Here is a 17,789-nt window from a genome sequence, read left to right as displayed (position 1 = left end):
TGAATGAGGCAATCTGTCCAAGTGAGAGAACACCACCCCTACTTGTATCATGCCTACATCTACAATTAGCGTTTGTGCTATGGAACAACCATAGAGCTAACCTATGTGGGTTTTCATCCCACCTAACCACAGCCATCCAGAAAACAGTTGCTTAGGCTCCCTTGATGGTTAATGGACAGATACGAGCCAGTCCAAACCACAATTTGCTCCAGGATAACTTACTAAAAAGATAGAATGAACCACCCTCTCTGAAGGTAATTGTGTCCATTAACTCAACCTCAACGGGTAGCTGGGGTCACCATTTAATTTTTAGATGATAAGATTGGGTGTGACAAAACCCCCTCCTCTTGCTTTACACTACTTTAGGCTTGTAGATATAATTCCTCACATTTGGAAAGAACACACACACACACACAACCATACAGGTAACACTGCATCTGTCTATTAAAATGGAAGACCTTGGTAACCACAGAATCCCAGCATTGCTGTGCCTGGCAGGGACGGCTGGAGGTCTCCTATTCCAACTCCCCTGCTCAAGGTTGACCCCCGCAGGGTCAACTACAGCTGATTGCTCAGAGCTATGTCCAGTCAGGTTCTGAATAGTTCTAAGGCTTCAGACTTCACGACCACTCCGGGCAACTTGTTCATGTTTGATCAACCTCAAAACAAAAGTTTGCTTGTTTTTTTCTTCATGTTTAAGTGGAATTTCCTATATTTCAATTTGTGCCCATTCCTTCTCGTCCTGTTGCTGTGCGCCACTGAGAAAAGCCTGTCTCAATCTCCTTTACTTTCTCCATCAGGTATTTATACACACAGATAAGATCCCTGCTTGTGTGAGCCTCCCATTCTGAAGGCTGAAGAAACCCAAAAGAATATTCAACCATTTAGAAGCTGATGTAATAACTTTACATAACTATATTTCATTGCATATCTATGCTGCCATGATAAGCAAGCATTACGGAAGACTCTTTGCATACAACATACTTACTGGTGAACACCCAGTACTTCCCAGTCCTTCCCAACATCCTTAGGAGCTATGTTCTGCAGAGTACTTGGACAAATTTCTATTAATTTACAAAGAAGTGACCAGCCCATCTGTAAAACAAAAATGCAGCTATTTTAGAACAGGTATTCTGTTTGGAACTTACATCTAATATTCTTGGCTTTCGGAAGACGGATGTTCTGAAAACTTATCTAGTTAAATCAATAAGGGAAAATTAATTAACACAAGACAAATGACATAAAAAGTTAAAAGATGGAGGTAAAAGAGATACATTAATGATTCTGAATGCATTGCTTGTAGGAACACATCACTCTCAATGTCCTTCAGCACTGCTTGAGGATAAAGGACACACAGTTAAAAGAGATGATGACAGAGAGAAAAATATGATGTGATCCATAGTATGTCATCATGGCCCAGGGAAGACCACTGCACTATTACACGTAGTCCAGCTTTATTGAAGAACAGCTGTTTCCACAAGAGTTTGTCATTTAATTGCAAATTGTAAGGAGAAAGGACAGGTTTTTAAAGGTGTTCAATGTTTTAAATAGAGATGAGATACCTAAACAATACTATATATTTCATATTCTCACATCAATCCTCAATACTGTGTGCTTTCAAAAGGTAATGAAGGCAGTGAAAGCTCTGGGATCACACGGAATAAAAGATTAATTAAAGACAATGCATTTGTTCTCAATAACTACCGGCTCTATCCTGTGCAAATTCTTTGACTTTCAAACATCTCTAAATGATGCCAAAACTGAAAAATATTCCTCTTTGGTCTCCGTATTGGAGAAATCTGCTCTTTTATGAATGTCTGCAGGCTGATATGACTGAATGGGCTTTAGTGAGGATGCAGTAAGCAAAATCTGTACAAAGAATTAACTGATGAGCACGAAAACCCTGCTGTATTGAAAGAGAAGTGAACTGAGAAATGTCAAAAGTCAAGATGAAGCAGATTTCACAAAAAGGAATTAAAACAAGGCATAAAAGTTTCCTCGGTCATATAAAAAAAAATAATAATGAAGTAGGCCTGTGTGCTTTAAGAATAGGGTCAAAACAGAAGATAATCTAAGTATGGCTCAAAAGTTATAAGCATAACTGGATCAGTTTTCGGCAGAAGTATTATGTAAAGCAAAGGGGTCAAGACAGGACAGCCAAAAACAGGAATGTAAATGGCTACCTCTGAAGAGTTTAACTGCAAAGTTCATGGAAAGTGTAACCCTACAGCCTGCAAGACTAGAGACATGAAATTGCAAGTCTGGTAGTGTAGAGACACCCATAGGAACAGCATAGGCTTGAATCTAGACAGCTTTCATGACGGCTTTGGTGAGTATGAAAAAAGTGATGTAGCTCCCTAGGAACTGGAATTCTGCTTTTACTTTTCATATACTTGGTTACACGGGCTATATAGTTCACGCTATCTGCAGTAGGGTTTTTTCTGTTTTGGTTTAGATTTGCAGACCCAAATGTTTTAAGCCAATTACAATTACAACCAGATTGAGCTTGACCATGAGCCAATTTCCATTCTCTTCTCTTGCTTGGATAGCAAGCTGGTTCCCTCTGCATAAGACTGCAAACCAATTACTATGGACATTCAGGAAGGTTAGATCGGTCTCTGTAACTGAGTCCTGACTAAACATAAGTACACAGAATAGTCTTAGCAATCACCAGTCTTCCTGAGCATGAGGATATGTTAATTACCTAATTTTCCATATCCCAAGCAAAACAGAGTTTATCAGTGACAATCAATCAGGTACAAATTTCAAGCCTACATGGCAAAGACACTGTAGAGATGACAATGAATTCATACACTGTGCGTTGCTTAGAAAAGATTTTAAAAGTCCCACTTCATGACATCCTAACTGTTCTTGTAAAATTTAGAACCTGATGAAAATTAGCTTAACAGTATGCAATTCCTTTTCATATAGAAACTGTTTCTGATTAAATTTATATTTCCATTAAACATTTTTATTTGGATTGTTCTGACTCCCAAGTATTGTCAAAACATTTACGAGAACTGTGGATCCAGAGAAGACCGAAGGAAACATCTGACCTGCTCACATGTGGTCTGTTTTACAATATTAAAATCACAACTTGAGATAACAGAGAGCTTATTATCTGTTTAATAATTACATAAGAAAGTAAGGGTCTTTTAAATAACAGAAATCCTAAAGGTCAAAGGGAAAGAAAAAAAAAAAAAGGAGTAAACAAAGACATTCTTATGAACACTTAAAGGGGTCCCTGTACACAGAAACAGTTGGTGGCAGCACTGAAACTCTGTTATTTTTAAATCAGACCCTTTTCATTTCTAGCATGCAATGAATTTATATTACATTAGGTCACACCTTCTATGTGAGACAATAAAGCTCTGCTGACTGCTCTTCACTCAAGTGTAACATATTTTGCTCTAGAGTTTCTAAGCTGGTCCAATCATTGCCAGCCAGTAACTGCAGAAAGAAACTATCATATTAAAGACATCTATTTTACTTTAAGGCACTATTGACTTTCCAGCCCAGTACCTTCCTACCTCTCAAGAAGTTTGCAGGCTTTATGCCTGTAGTCCAGTTTGCACTGGTACTGTCAATATTTATCTATTAAGCAGATTTACTCCATACAAGCCAGTGGAACAGCAGCACAACATGATGGTTTTTAACCAGTTAATGAAGGGAAGGAAAGAAAATCAAATCCTTACTTTAGCTATGTCTCTTACTGTGTCTGTTCTCTTATATGAGTCAATTTTATTACAATGACAAAAGCAAAAGAGGTTGATTAATCCATTTATTCAGTGAAGATTCATTAGTAGTGTAAAGAGACTGCACTGAAATCAGGACTACATTACTTCATCACTGCCATAAAGCGAGAATTATGTATTCACAAAGACTGTAAACAAAACACAGTGAATGAAGCAAGAAGACAGAGCCCTACTAACATATTGTGGATGTTTGTAAATATCGTAACTGAATGTGAAGGAAGAGCTGCCTATGACATTTTACGAGGAACAGGATTTGAGCTTTGAACTGGCTATGAATTTCACACTTTAATGAAAAGTAGTAATGCAAAGCAGCTCCAAAACTTCTAAGCCAAAACACTGTAAGACTGCAAATGTAGGCAGAGAGAAAACTGATTTTAAAATTCTGTATTAAACCAGAGTGAGGTGTTTTAACATGGTTAAAATGAAAATTAAATAATCACTATCTTCCTTACGCACTTCTGAGAGTCTTGTGTTGTCACTTCAGACCTACTTCTGGTTGTGGTTGGATTTCATATTTTTAACTTCCTAGTCTAAACTTCTGGGCAGTGGTTTTGTAAATTGTTATACACACAATATGCTTTATCCTGAAAATAACTGCTGATTTATCCTTATGTATTTCTTAATGACTTGACAATTGAATACTAAAATAAGTTAAAATTTCAGACTCTGCACAAGTATTTAATCTTCATAGAAAACCTGAGATCACTGTTACTCCAGATTAATCACTACACAAATTAATATTTTAATCTGAGTTTTATGCCTTTGACCTCTTGCTAAGGTCTACCGGATCAAAAAATCTTGTAAAATATACTTTTATTTAAGAGACATTTGCAATTTAATTTATGCTTTGCCTTCCAGTTGAATTGAAAAAAGTAAAAAGATGCCAAAAATACTGTAACCATACAAATGGGCTTAATAATAATCAAGTGAATTGCACAGAAATCTGGAGCTTATAGATATCCTTTAAGCATAACATAGTCAGAAATGTAATATATGCCTGCCAGGAAGGAGCTGTTTCATATGACAAGTCTGGCAGCTGTACCATAAGTACAACATCACATTGTGCAAGTGCCACACCTCGTCTAAATGAGCCAATGCTGTTACAAGAGCAGCCAAGCAGAACCTTAAATTGAAGAACCTTCTCTTAGCTAAAATGTTTTTTTCTTCACCCTTAAAAAACTGGGCTAGTACAACTATCCTTCTACGATAGGGATACACACATGTATGAACTCATATTATACAATTCTGCTTTTCAGAAGTTTGTCTAACCACGGCAAAATTTAGTATCGACACGTCAAAATATATTACATAGCATTATTTGTAACTCAGGAGGCTATACCATGCTGTGTTCACATTGGATAATTTATATTTTCTACATGGCCGCCTTTTGCCGTTCAGAGATGTAACGAGTGGTATCTGCAAAAAGCTGGAAAACTTGTCCCTTTAAACGCAAGCGGATACAGCGCCCTTTTCCAGATCAACAGTAGTACTTCATGCAGCGTCCCAGAAGAGGGCAAGTTAAAAAGAAATAAGCAAGCTGAGCGGTAACTTTTGTTGCGTGAAAGGGCCGCGGTGCCGGGCTCACCCTCGGGAGCCGCAGCCCTCAGCCGGCCCCTCAGCGCCGCCGCCTCACCTGCTGCACGCCCGCCGCGCCCGGGTACAGGTCCACCACCAGCAGCAAGGGCACATGGACGTTTTTGCCGCTGAAGAGCCGGGGAGCTGTGAGGGGACAGAGACAGGCCGCGTTAGCGACCGGCGGCGGGCGGGGCAGGGCAGGGCCGGGCCAGGCGGCCGGGCCGCCCGCTCCTTACCGCTCTGCCGGGCCGCCAGCTCCAGCAGGTCACTCAGCGTCTGCACCAGCGTCTCCAGGCGCTTCCTCTCCTGGACGTTTTGCAGCCGGACGACCAGCTTCCTCAGGGCTTCTTCCTCCCTCGCCGCCGCCGCCTCCCCCTCCTTAGGGCCGGCGCTGGCCATGGCCGACCCGCTGCCCCTCTGCGGCGAACGCCTCACCCCATCCGCCGGCCAGCACGGCCCGCGGGGACGAGGACTGAGCTGTGCAGGCCCGTCCCGCCGCTGCGCCGCGCTGCCACAGCCGCCCGCCCGCCCGGCGTCACCCGGCCGCTTCCAGTCACCCTTCCCACTGCCGCCGGCCCCTCCCGCCTCGCTGCGCCGGGGACCCGGCCGCCGCGACTGACTAGCCCTCACGGGCGGGTGGGCGCCCCGCCGCCACCCCTAGGGGGCGCACACGCCACTCGGCGAAGGGGGCCAAGCACGCTGGCCCCTCCCCCGTTTCACGTGATTGACAGCACAGCTGTCCAATAGTTGCCGGAACTGGAGCCTAGGTTCCGCCCCGTCGACTCCTGTGCTATAAAAGGGCCCGGAGGTTGACCTGCCCCCTGAGGTGAGGGTGGTGGTGGGTGCGCGCGCGCGTGATGGAGGGAAGCTTGTAGTCTGCCTTGTGTTTTCTGAGTTGCTGAAGAAGGAAATGTAGCTTTATAGTGCCCTACTGGTTATGGCAGGTGAGGGGAAACAACTGTAGCTGATGTACGTACCCATTGTGCAGCTCCCTGGGCAGGGACTAGGTCCTCAGCTGATGAGCTGCCTCCATGCCTCATGTGGTGTTTGGGGCTGTCAGCTTTTCCCCGTGTGGTGGGTGTGTGAGGGGCCAGGGAAGATGTGGGGGGAGCTGAGCTCTTAAGGGTGCTGTGTGGTAGCTGAAGTGAAGCTCTAGGTCACTTTCCCTGAGGGTGGTGAGTGTTTTGGCCTCGTGGACTTGAGTGTGTGGGTTTGTTTAAAAAAAACCAGAACAGTGCTTTGTTGTACTTGGAGGTCAAATTTCCTTCTGAGCCTTGTGGGGAGAGATTGCTGGTTGGAGATAAGAAGATTCTCTTGCTGTGGGTGTGCATTGCTTCATTTGTGGTTGATGCAATCTTTCTGAGGTCTGGTGATGTTTCTCGTGTCTCCATTGCCCCTCGAAAACAGCATTGTGTGGGTAAAAGACTAGTAATCACTTTTTACAATAACCATTGGTTAGAAAGGTAGTATCAGTGGAATATGTTACATGAAGAACTTGCATATACCTCTTAAGTATAAAAGTATTGTTTAAGGGAGTAAGCTCTTCAGTTGAATTGGACTTTTGTTAGACAAATGTCTGATGTTTTGGAGGATCATGGACATACTTGAAGGTTTTGATTAGATTACAATGTTTGGTTGACAGACATGCATAATGTTCATTAAATACCTGACTAACAGGTAATTTATTTATTTATGAAAATAAATTTTAAGAAACATTGTTTAGTAATGCCTCTAAAGCCATGTGCTCGTGCATAAACTGACTGTGGTTTGTTGGTGTTTTGGTCTCAAAACTTGTATGTAGCTCTCATCATCATTCAGTGTTTCTTAGGTTTTTGTGCACAAAGAAACTATTGTCTTGGCATCCCAATTATAGCCTGTTAACTAGGACTGCACTTGTTAAATGGTGAGCTAGTTTCACTCTCTCTGAAGCACTGGAAAACAAATATGAATGTAATAGCTTTATGAAATAGTGACTCATAGTTTGAGATGTGTGGAATGCATTACATCTGGACTAAACCAAAAATTCGTTGAATTAAATGGATTAGTTTCACTTGAAAGATATTTTTCCTTTTTACAGAAGCAGTAATTCAAGCACAAAGAAAAACTTAAAAATTTAACTTTTAGATTTAAAGCCTCATTGCTTGCTTTCTGCAGTTTTGACAAGATTCTTTTATCTTGCAAATGGTGTGAATGCAAATACAGTCTTTCAGGTTATATCAGTAATCAGCTTTCTCCAGTATCTGCAAAGCTATAGCCATTACCAGACTTCAGTGAGAGATTCTAAAGGTCAATCTTCATATTTTATACAGAACAGAAATGTCAGCTGTAGGTTACAACTAGTGATATTGATAAAGTCATACTAAACCAACTTTGAAATCCTCATCTTAAACTGAATTTGTGGCTGCTTCATGCATTTAGCACAGCAGCTGTACTGTTGCTCTTGAATTCCTGGCATTGTGGCTTATATAAGAAAGCACAAGCACAAGTACAAGTTATGCATTAGAGTTTTCAGTGAATGTAAGTGTAAAAAAGTTGTGGATTTCTTTAAAGAAAATTTGAGACCAGGCCTTTCTACTGAAATATGTTGAGTTCTTTAACTGTGTGCTGGATGCAGACTACTTGTGATTATGTGCATGTAATAGTTTCTGTCTTGCTGCTTTTAGAGCCTTTTCTGTGTTCTTTCAGTTCGTTTCTGGTCAACTCGGTCACAAACAACTGTCAGCTGCTTAGCAAACTTAAGGCCAGGATATTACATAGATAAGTGGAAAATGAAAGTAAAGATCAGAGCTAAAACGTAACCTTGATTTATACTCCCAAAAGATTTCTTTTCAGTCTCGTAAGAGATCTCAACTGCAACTTCTTCAGCACATCCTACTTACGTATTCAAGGGATTTTGTTGTCATTCCACCTCACTTGTTGCTCTTTAAATTCCAGATGACTTTCACTTCCAAGCACTTGTGTTCACTTGAGGTTTCCTTTTAATGTTTTTCATGAAATCTGCAAGATTCATGTAGCAGCTGGTTTGTTCTTGAGGCTGGGCGTAAAAGAGTTATTTCCCGTTTTTGGTTTTAATGGGTGCTGTAGCTAACTACCCAGTTTGGACTATTCTGTATTTATCCTCTTAGATTCAGATGTGACTACTAATAGCCATTAAGTAATATGGAATTTGTAGTGTGTGGCCATCTGGACAGACATAAAGACATACCATGACATGCTAGCATAGCAGAGACTAATAAATTGTTCTGTCTGGTAATGTATAAGAACATATGTCTACCCCCAGCTTTTGCATTCCCGTATCACAACTGGAAAATTGCGCAATATCAGAGATCCCTGGAGTTCTGACACATTTTTTCAAGTGAACTGAGTCCTTACTGCTTGGTGGTGGCATCATCAATGGGATACCTACTGTTTTAGGCCACTACAGCTTTCCTGCTGTAGCTTATGAACACCTTGAGGTAATGTGAAGCTATATGGAATACTAAACATAACTTCAAGACTGAGATTTGGTGTGTAGAAAGAATAGAAAGCAACCTGAATGTTTGACTTTTGCCTTGATCACTGTAATTTTAACCCACATACATCAGGAAGTCTTTGTTCTTATTTGTCACCTAATTTCAGTGAAAAAGTGGCAGCCTGATCACACTGAGCATTTTTCTTGTACAGAACTTGGAATGAGGCTACTGTTGAACACACTTTATAAAAGCTGAATTTTAATGTTCAGAACATCATTAGGATTCACTATATATATTAATGACTGTATGAATGTTGATGTCTGACCACGTACTCGGTGCAATCACTTCTGCATTACGCCTGGTTTCATCACATATGTATGCAATGGGCTGCTTTCGGCAGCATTATGCAATATAAAAATTGAGCAGTCAAATCTATATTTATTGCTTCAAGATTCCGCAGCTGTTGAATTTTTTTTTGGCTGGTAGTCAATACCAAATAGTATCTTATTTTTTGTTTTCCAGATGCATGACAGGTGTCCCTGTGGAAGGCACAAAGGACAGGGAAAACAAATTATACTAATGCATCAGCTTAGACAGTACTGTAAACAAAAACCATGATGATAAGTCCTGCCTGAAACTACAGATGTCTGAAATCTTCAGCGCGTATCTTCTACCCACCTTTGTAGTAAATGTTGCAGTCTCCCTGCCTGTTCCGTACTATTGTATACAGCTGGCATGGTGCCGGATCATTTGTAGCTCCTTGAGTAAATAATTTGTAGTAATTGTAGGTTCCTGAGCTAGACAGCTTGGGGCCTGGGTTAATGTTTCCTCCTCTTTCCACTTGTGTTGGTAAAGAACAAAAAAAGATATTAGTGTTTAGAAGGTGGCTGAGTAAATGAAGGAACCAGCTTCCTGAGATCCAGGCATCTCAAGCCCAAAACTTGCAACATGGCTCTCAAGCTTCATTCCTTTGCAGGTGGTAGTTCCCTGGAGGGCTGGTTGGAGGGGTTGCTGATTTTTGCTAAGTCTCCATGAGTCTGGGAGTTTGCCAACAGTCTTCTGTAGTGTGTTAATTAGTTAGACCACAGGAGAATGGAAAGAACAAGACAGTCCTGGTGAGTACGGTTTTCCTAGATTTTCCTGGGAAAATCTGGTGAAGATACCAATAATATTTGTAGAAGTGATTAGGGGTTGTAGACTGAGCAGTCTTGTATTGATTACTGGTAGAGAGGTTGAGCTCTGATAGTGAAGTGTAATTGTCTGGATGGCTTTCTTATCAGACCATGGGAAAAGTGGCAAAGGAATTTACCTCTGGAGCACGGCTTCAATATTTTTCAGTTCTGGAAGTTTATTATATTTCTGCACTCTCTCTAATGCTGCATCAGTGAGTGTGGATGGCTTGTCTTGCCTAACCATGAAGACCGCAACAAAGGGTCACCTCATCTTTAACTAGTCTAAACAATGTGTTCTCTTTCTCTCTGTTGGGCGTCATTGTGTTTCTTCCACTTCTTCTGCCCTTTATCAGACATAGCTTGTTGTCTTGTTTTATGCGCATGCTTTGAAAAAACACATGCCCAGATCTCTGTTGGCTGAGCGATGTCTACAGTTCTTTGTGTTGTATCTGCCACTCCCTGGAAATCCTCTTAACTGTGTAACCATTTGCCCTAAGATGAATAGCTGTTAACAGGCATATCTGACAGATATTGATGGTTCTTTAGCCAGTTATTATTGGTAGGGTCTTCTCAAAGTGCTTTACTCCACAGCCCTAGCTTTCAAACAGGTCCATCTCTTAAACTCCTCCTTCCTGAAATTTGGAAATATAACTTGACTGTTAGAAGACTGTGGAGGTCTTCTGTTACATTGTTCACTTGACCCCATTAGTGCCTATGGTAGCTCGCACTTCTAGGGCTGTTGTTCTTGTAATGTTTGTCTCTTCACTAACTCCAATGACTATTTGTAATCTGTCACTATTTCTTTGCATGCCTCCACAGTCGTTTCTCAGGACGATGGTATCCTGTGTGTATGAAATTCTTTGTAATCAGTGTACTTATATATTCACAGTCAGCTTTTGAGGTGGGTAACTCCTATGTTGCAGCCCTTTGTACTGCTGTAAAATAAGCTGTTTTCTGTAAAGGCCAGGAAGTATAGCCATCCTTTAGCAGCGCTTTTAATGTTAATATTCAGACTTCAAAGGTATGGATCTTCCATCTGCTAGGTATACAAGCCTTGAGATTGTGAAGATGCATACAATTGTGAGCTTTTGGAGAGGATCTAACAGAGCTTTTCTAATACGAGAAAGCTGAGATTCCAGTTTTGTCAGTAGTTCTGGTTTAGCAGTTGCTACTCACAGATCAATTTTTAGTTAGGTATATTTTTTAAAGTTGCCTGGATGCTCATACTGAGAATGTTGGACACCATCCAAGGACTGCTATTATTGACTGTGTAGGCATTATGGCTGGCTTTGATGGAAGACTTCAAGACACTTCTCCCTGTAGGTTTGTGAACCAGTGTTGTCACAGGAAGCTTCTGTGAGAGAGGTCCTCATATATATATTACCATAAGTCGCTTCTCAGGACTGGACCACCAGCAAAGGCTAGGGTGGTGGATCTGTTTTGCCCATAGTGGAATCCACTGCTGATGTCCTCTAACTGGTAGAATAGTGAGTCTGTGGTAATGTTTGATCTTATTTGTTTAAACTCCAGTCTTAATAGTAATTGACTCAATGAGTTCCTTCAATTACAGGTGAGGACTAAGAGTTTTGGCTGCATGCAAGATTAGTTCAATTAGTTGGCAATGAGCCTCTTTTGTCTAAGAACCCAGAGGAAACAGAGTTGGTGGCCGCACCAAATTGAACACTACCCCCAAGGGGCTGTGCTGCTTCTTGGCATGTTGAATTATGAACAGATGTGCTTTTCAGTTTTTGGAGTGGTCAGCTGCAGTTATGTAGCTTCTGGCTTTTAATAGTGTTCTTGCCCAAAGTAGTAACTGGTCAGGTACAATCTATGTTCAGTTGAGCTTTGTTGATTGGTTGAGCTGACTGATGTAGAAGGGAAAAATACACAACATTCAGAGGGAAGACATGCATGTACACATGTGGTCCTCTTGTACCAGCCTGAGGAGGTTGGCTGGCTGGGCCAAAGGATCCTTGGTGAGTTGGGGCTTCCTGAAGTTGGTAGGTGTCCTGCAGTTTTCACTCAATGGTCAGCAAGACAAATTCTGCTAGCTTCTGCCCTTTTATAGCTTCTGGGGTTTCCGGACTGAGTTGCTCCTGAAAGCTGACAGGGCTGTCAGGCCAAGTTCTCAGGGACAGCCATAGTTAGGAAGTCTGTCTCAGGCTGTGGGACTGCATTTTCCAACTGGTGTGTTTGAACTCCACTCTTTCTACTCTGACTTCCCGCAGCTTTTGTTGTAGCTGGTGACCTCCTCTACCTTTTTGGACTGATTGCACCTGGCTTTGGGAGTCTGTGAATCTTTAGGAATGGGGATGAGAGTAATCATATTAGTAGTGCATCTGGTAAGAGTTTGTTCACATTGAATCCAGGCATCTGTCAAGCAGATTCCCTTCTTGGTGATGCATGGATGTGGCTGAAAGGCTAATCCAGAACTTGAAGTGGGGCCATGCAACAGGATGCCTGAGGTGCAGCTGGCCTGTTGCTGAAAAGAGCTTAACCCCTGCAGATGTAAATCCTTCTAAATGTAACAGAAAAAAACACAAGAAATATTTGTTGTCTCTTCTTTATTGAATGGGTAACTTCCTGTAAGAAGCAAGTAGTCATTTCCCTATTCTTTTTGTAGATGTGGCCAGAACTGAAACAGTCAGGGAAGACTAGATTGGTTGAGAGATTTTTTTTTTTTTGCCTGTGAGCTTGAATTTCATTTTTCTTGTAAAATGGGCTGTCATGGACCAAACCGTAATTGTTCATGTTGGGGCCATACTCCTGGACTGTTAAGTCTAAGTTGTTACGTGTATAACGTGGGGAAACTCTGGTTTCTGTTTCTTCCTCATTCTGTGTTTGTGTGACAGGAAAGATTAGGCCCTGAGTGCTCAGCCACTAAGCCGGGCTCAGGAAGTGTCAACCCACTTCTGGTAAGTCTTGTCCCTCTGCCAGGCCTGTCTTGTGTTCCTCTGGGCCTGTTCTTTGGCCATGACTTCTACCTGCATGTCATGCCCGGTCTTATCTATACCTTCCAAGAGCCTGCTGCTGCACTTCCTCCTCAGTAGCTTGCTACTAGACCCCCTCACTCTCTAGAGAGGGGACTGTGGGGAATGGAAGTACCAGGAAATATTATTTGTATCTGATATGACTTTTCTGCCAATGTGTATGGTGGTGGTTGCAACTTCTGGACTATGTCAGGTAGCTTCCCAGAAGGTATGGGCCTGTGTAGGCAGAGCATTGTGTAACCTGTACCCTGCGTATTGGTTTTCATTGTAGCCTGACTAGTCAATACACTTCATTGCAAATGCTCAAAAGACCTTGTGATTTCCTGGATCTTGTATTTCGTAGGTGTCAGCGGAAGCAATGGTAGCAGCTGTGTATCCTGAGTCTTGAAAGATGGAGTTGATAATTGAATGAATTTGAGAGGCATCTTGCGGAAACTAAATGGGAGGAAAACATAACATCCAAAGCAGGCTAAAAGAAAATGGCATCACTAAGGCCATTTAACAATTTCCCTAAAATGAGAATTTTTTGTCTGGTGTGGAATATAATAGTACTTTTCCCCATCAGTACAAAGCTTGTGGAAGTGGTACCACAAATACAGCAGATGAACTCTGGACAAAGACTAGCAAAGCTAGCTTTCATTTGAGTGTAAAATCACACTTAGATTAGGCTATTTTTTTAAGTCTATACTTAAAACTTTCTTTTTCGTGAATAAATATCTTCAGTGCACTCTGATACTGTACTATACAGTTAGGGACACCTGTAGTTGAAGTGCTTTGCCATTTGATGCTTTAGTATTGTGTTACAGTTTATGTGATACAGTTGGTGTGAGGCCTAATAGCAGCAAGAAATTATCCCTGTGGGTTTTGTTACTCTTAGCACTTATGCTTTGGTGTGACTTGAATTTTGTGCAGAGTGTTCTGAGTGTTCTAAAAAAAAAAAAAGGCAACCAAATCTTAGTCTATTTGAACAATTTTATTAGGGTGTACGCAAAGGTTTCAGTCTGACTTGTTGTTCAGCAAATGTGAATGTCCTTAATTAGTTCAACTTTTCCTCAGAAAAACAACTAACTGGTTTTGGACAGCCACAATGAAATCGCCTTCAAGAATATTCTAATTTGCGCATCAGTCATGAATCTGCAGAGGTTTACATGGGTCACTGGCTGCAGATAACTTCTGGTTGCTGTTTTGTCTGGGTTGTCACTAATGTTTTGCAGTTTTGTGGGCACGTGTGTGGTGCCTGGCCACAGTGTGTCAGGAAGGTATGGTGGGGCTTGAGGTAGTCCATGATTCGTTTGGAGGACTGGAGCAAGCTGTAGTGTGGCTGCCCCTCTGATGTGGTTACATGCAAAGTGCTTGTTGGGGCTGTGACCTGTGTGCGTCATCTTATCCTCAGAGCTGTTTCCTTTCACAGGGTACTGATAAATGTACCCCAAGTAGGCACTCTGCGGAACTGGTGCACACCTTGCAGTGACCTGGTAGAGATACCCAAGGAATTGGAGATGAGCTCCCCTGAAAAGGACAATGTATTTCCTAAGGGCAGTGTGATACCTGAATAATAATGATGCAAACATCTAAACTGAAGCTAAAACGGTGGCCAGAATCATCTGTGCATTTTGTGCACTGAGTCAGTGCAGACTGGGGTGTGGCTTAGGCATTGACGGTGGCAGTGTCATAAACAGTAACATAGCATCTGCCTTAGCAAAGCAGCAAGGAATTTTCTTACCATGATGGTTTATTGGACTCATACTCTTGGGCAGTGTCTTGTGAGAGAGCAGTCAAAGTGTAGAGCAAAAAAACCCTCTAAGAGTGCTAGCAAAGATGAAGGTATACAAATACTTTTGCAATCAATCTTGAATCTACTAAGCAAAAATACATATATTCTTCCAGATTGTAATAGTAAATAGCATGTAATCACTGTTACCTGATTCTGAACATTGAATGATTACTTTCTTTGCATAAGTTCTTTAGCTCAGTACCTACCCACACAGTGACTCAGAAGTGCTCCGATTTCTTTTTTTCTGATCTCCTGTCACTTTTTCCAACAGCGTGGCCTGTGCTGTTGCCACACAACAGCTCCTGCAGGACACTCTTCTATTTCTCTGCATGTGACCTATTTTCATTTGCTTAAGCACAGCCATTACCCTAGCCCTACGATGAAAGGCAAGATATGTGATATGAATGATAAAGAAATAATGGCTTCACAATACCCTAACGGGTCTGTAGAACTCATTGCCTTACAGTGAAAATGTGTAGCAGAGTTAAAGGAGCACTCGATATTCCTCAGAATTCTGAGAGCTAAAGTGGTTAAGCTTCTTCTGGAGTCTAAACATTTGTGCTTTGTGGAATAAATCTTAAGTCAGTTTTTCCTAAGTCTTGCTCAAGGCTTTTTGTTCTTTTTCTCCGAAGCATTTATTGTTGGACACAGGCTGTAAGTCCAGATCAGCCAGCCTTCTGATTAAATATAACAATTTCCGTGGCCTCATCATCCAATGAATAATGAATATGGTTATGCTTTCTCAGAATTAGTGTAATGTTATGCATGAATGAAGGATGCATTGAACTATATAGAAACTTCCTAAGTGAATGCAATGATAGATTTGAGTCTTCTGTAATTGAATTTTCTTTTAACTTTGTGTAGTAGTTGATTTGGATAGGAATTCAGAAAACATGCAGAAAGTTCATCAGTGCTGCCTGCACATGAGAGCATGGGGTGATAGCAAGGCAGTATATGGGCTGTGGAATGAGGGAGTGCAGATCATGGGACTACCTGATTTCTGCTCTGAATTGTGCCTCCTTACTGTCCTCAGATGTAGAAGCTAACAGGAGCAATGTGCTCTGCTCAGCATATTCATCAACAGTAGCCTAATAATCTTACAAACAATTTCATTGATTTGACTGTGACACTATTTTACGTTGATTTAGCATTTTCAGGAGAGTTGTGTATGATCTTGGTCCTTTGCCATCAGACCTAGAAGGAATAGTAGTTCCCATGTTTTCCTATAGTATTTCTCTTTCAGACAGAAGTAGTGTTGACTAACCTGTCTGCATGAACTAACCTGTATGCTTACAGTAGCTGACTACTTGGAAATCTTCAATAAGCTGCCTATATGGTCAAGGGTGACCTGACCCTTTCTGAAGCTGATTCACATATGATATGGATTTCATTCAGCACTTTTGGTTCTGACTGTATGTGTGCAGTGGGAGTCTCAAGAAATTTTAATCTAAGTGATACTGTGTTTTACTTTTCTTCTATAGCGGTTTGCCATGATCAGCTACTCTTAAGCCCTCTGGAAGCCACAATTCCGAGTAAGCTCCCCATCTCACCAAGCAGAGCGTTGCTGACAATTCCGTTATTCCTTGACCTTTGGTTTTCTTTCATTTTGTCTTCTGTGAAGAGGCAGTAACTTTGCAACATTTTTCTTATGAGACTGATAGCTGAGTTTAACTATTGAGAATGCAACATTTTATTTTTTTAATCTTACTGGAGATTACCAGTAGGTATTCACTGAGCATTAGTTATACTTAGCATACATGAGGAGATCTTCCTAGACTAAAGTTGTTTTTCCTCTGGAAAATGATGCATATAGCAGGCTGGCAGATCCAACCAAAGCAGTCAGTGGTTTCAATATCTCATTCTCAGCTGGTGGCTTGCTCATACTAAAGTAAATTCCTATTGAATACTGTTTGTGAGCAACACAAACTTGGTCGAAGCATGACAAAATGCCCTCTCAGATATTCTGGGGGTTATAGGTTATGAATAAGGAAGAATTACCCTGGAGTCCTAAATGGCAAAGTACAGCCCCAAAAATCTCAAGTCCCATTTTGTGATATCCAGAAGCAAAGATCTATAAGGACATGAGGCCAAAAAGCTGTTGTCTGCATAATGCATCTAATTTGATTTTTTTTTTGATTCCTGCTCCTTACAAATGTGGCTAAATGAGCTATTATTTATTTTCTGTCAATTGCATATGCCTGTTCCCATATAATCTATTCCTCTTATACATCTGGAATAGAAATTGTGATGTTTGCTTGGATCCTCTTATTATTTGGTTATCATACCTTTACTGTATGAAATAGTTCTCTCTGTTTGTATTACATGTAGGTTGTTGAACACATAGTGGAAACTTACTGAGCATGTCCATGTAAGTGGAATACGTTTTCATCACTGGGCCACCACATGGTTAAGGACTAGGAGGACCTGCCCAGTTTGGAGAGGCTGAAGAAATTTCTTCAGACCAGAGAAGACAGCTGTGGGAGGACCTAACAAGCAGCCTGCCAGTACCTTTGAGGAGATGGAGCTAGGCTCTGTGGTGCATGGTGGGAGGATGAGGGACAACAGGCATAAACTGAACTGAAAGGTTCAGTCTGGATACAAGGAAAAACTGTTTTGCCATGAGACAAGTCAGACAGTACAGCAGGTTGCCTGGAGAAGCTGTTAGGTCTGTGTCTTGGTAGACGTTGGTAACTTGACTGGATAAAGGCCTGACCAGCCTTGGAATACATAGAATAGAACTGCTCCTGTGTGCAGTTGTCAGCACAGGTTGCTCTTGCCTTTACACAGATAGGACTGGGAGCGGGGTTGGGAGAAGTATACTGCCCTTCTGTTGCTAATCTTTATTATGAATGTGACTGTTCTTGTGAAATCTGTGAGGCGGTCAGTGAAGGCAACTGCTCGTATTGGCACGTTTTATCCGACAGAACTGTGAATGTTGTGACCTGACTGCTTGTGACAGTTGAGGTGTTACTTTCACTTCTGTGTTTTAAGTTTACATAACCTGATCCTGACCTTTATGTGGAAAAAAAAATGTTATGAAGGTTGTATGTTTTTACTAACCTTTCTCTGAT

At 41.4% G+C, this 17,789-nt stretch overlaps 1 protein-coding gene across 1 annotated transcript in view; it reads right to left on the bottom strand.

Moving 5' to 3' along the window:
• Positions 1-5,958, bottom strand: part of LRRK2 (leucine rich repeat kinase 2) — a 68,866-nt gene extending 62,908 nt beyond the window's left edge. Inside the window, exons 1-3 of the mRNA XM_054213252.1 lie at positions 5,567-5,958; positions 5,389-5,474; positions 989-1,095 (exon numbers count right to left, since the gene is read on the bottom strand). Coding sequence (XP_054069227.1) covers positions 989-1,095; positions 5,389-5,474; positions 5,567-5,729 — 356 coding nt within the window. The 5' untranslated portion in view covers positions 5,730-5,958. The remainder of the gene's footprint in view (positions 1-988; positions 1,096-5,388; positions 5,475-5,566) is intronic.
• Between the last annotated feature and the right edge of the window lie 11,831 nt (positions 5,959-17,789).

Source organism: Rissa tridactyla, chromosome 1 (assembly GCF_028500815.1).
Source record: "Rissa tridactyla isolate bRisTri1 chromosome 1, bRisTri1.patW.cur.20221130, whole genome shotgun sequence".
Taxonomy (NCBI): Eukaryota; Metazoa; Chordata; class Aves; order Charadriiformes; family Laridae; genus Rissa; species Rissa tridactyla.
The sequence above is the reverse complement of the archived record's forward strand: the minus strand, read 5'-3'. Positions and strand labels throughout refer to the sequence as shown.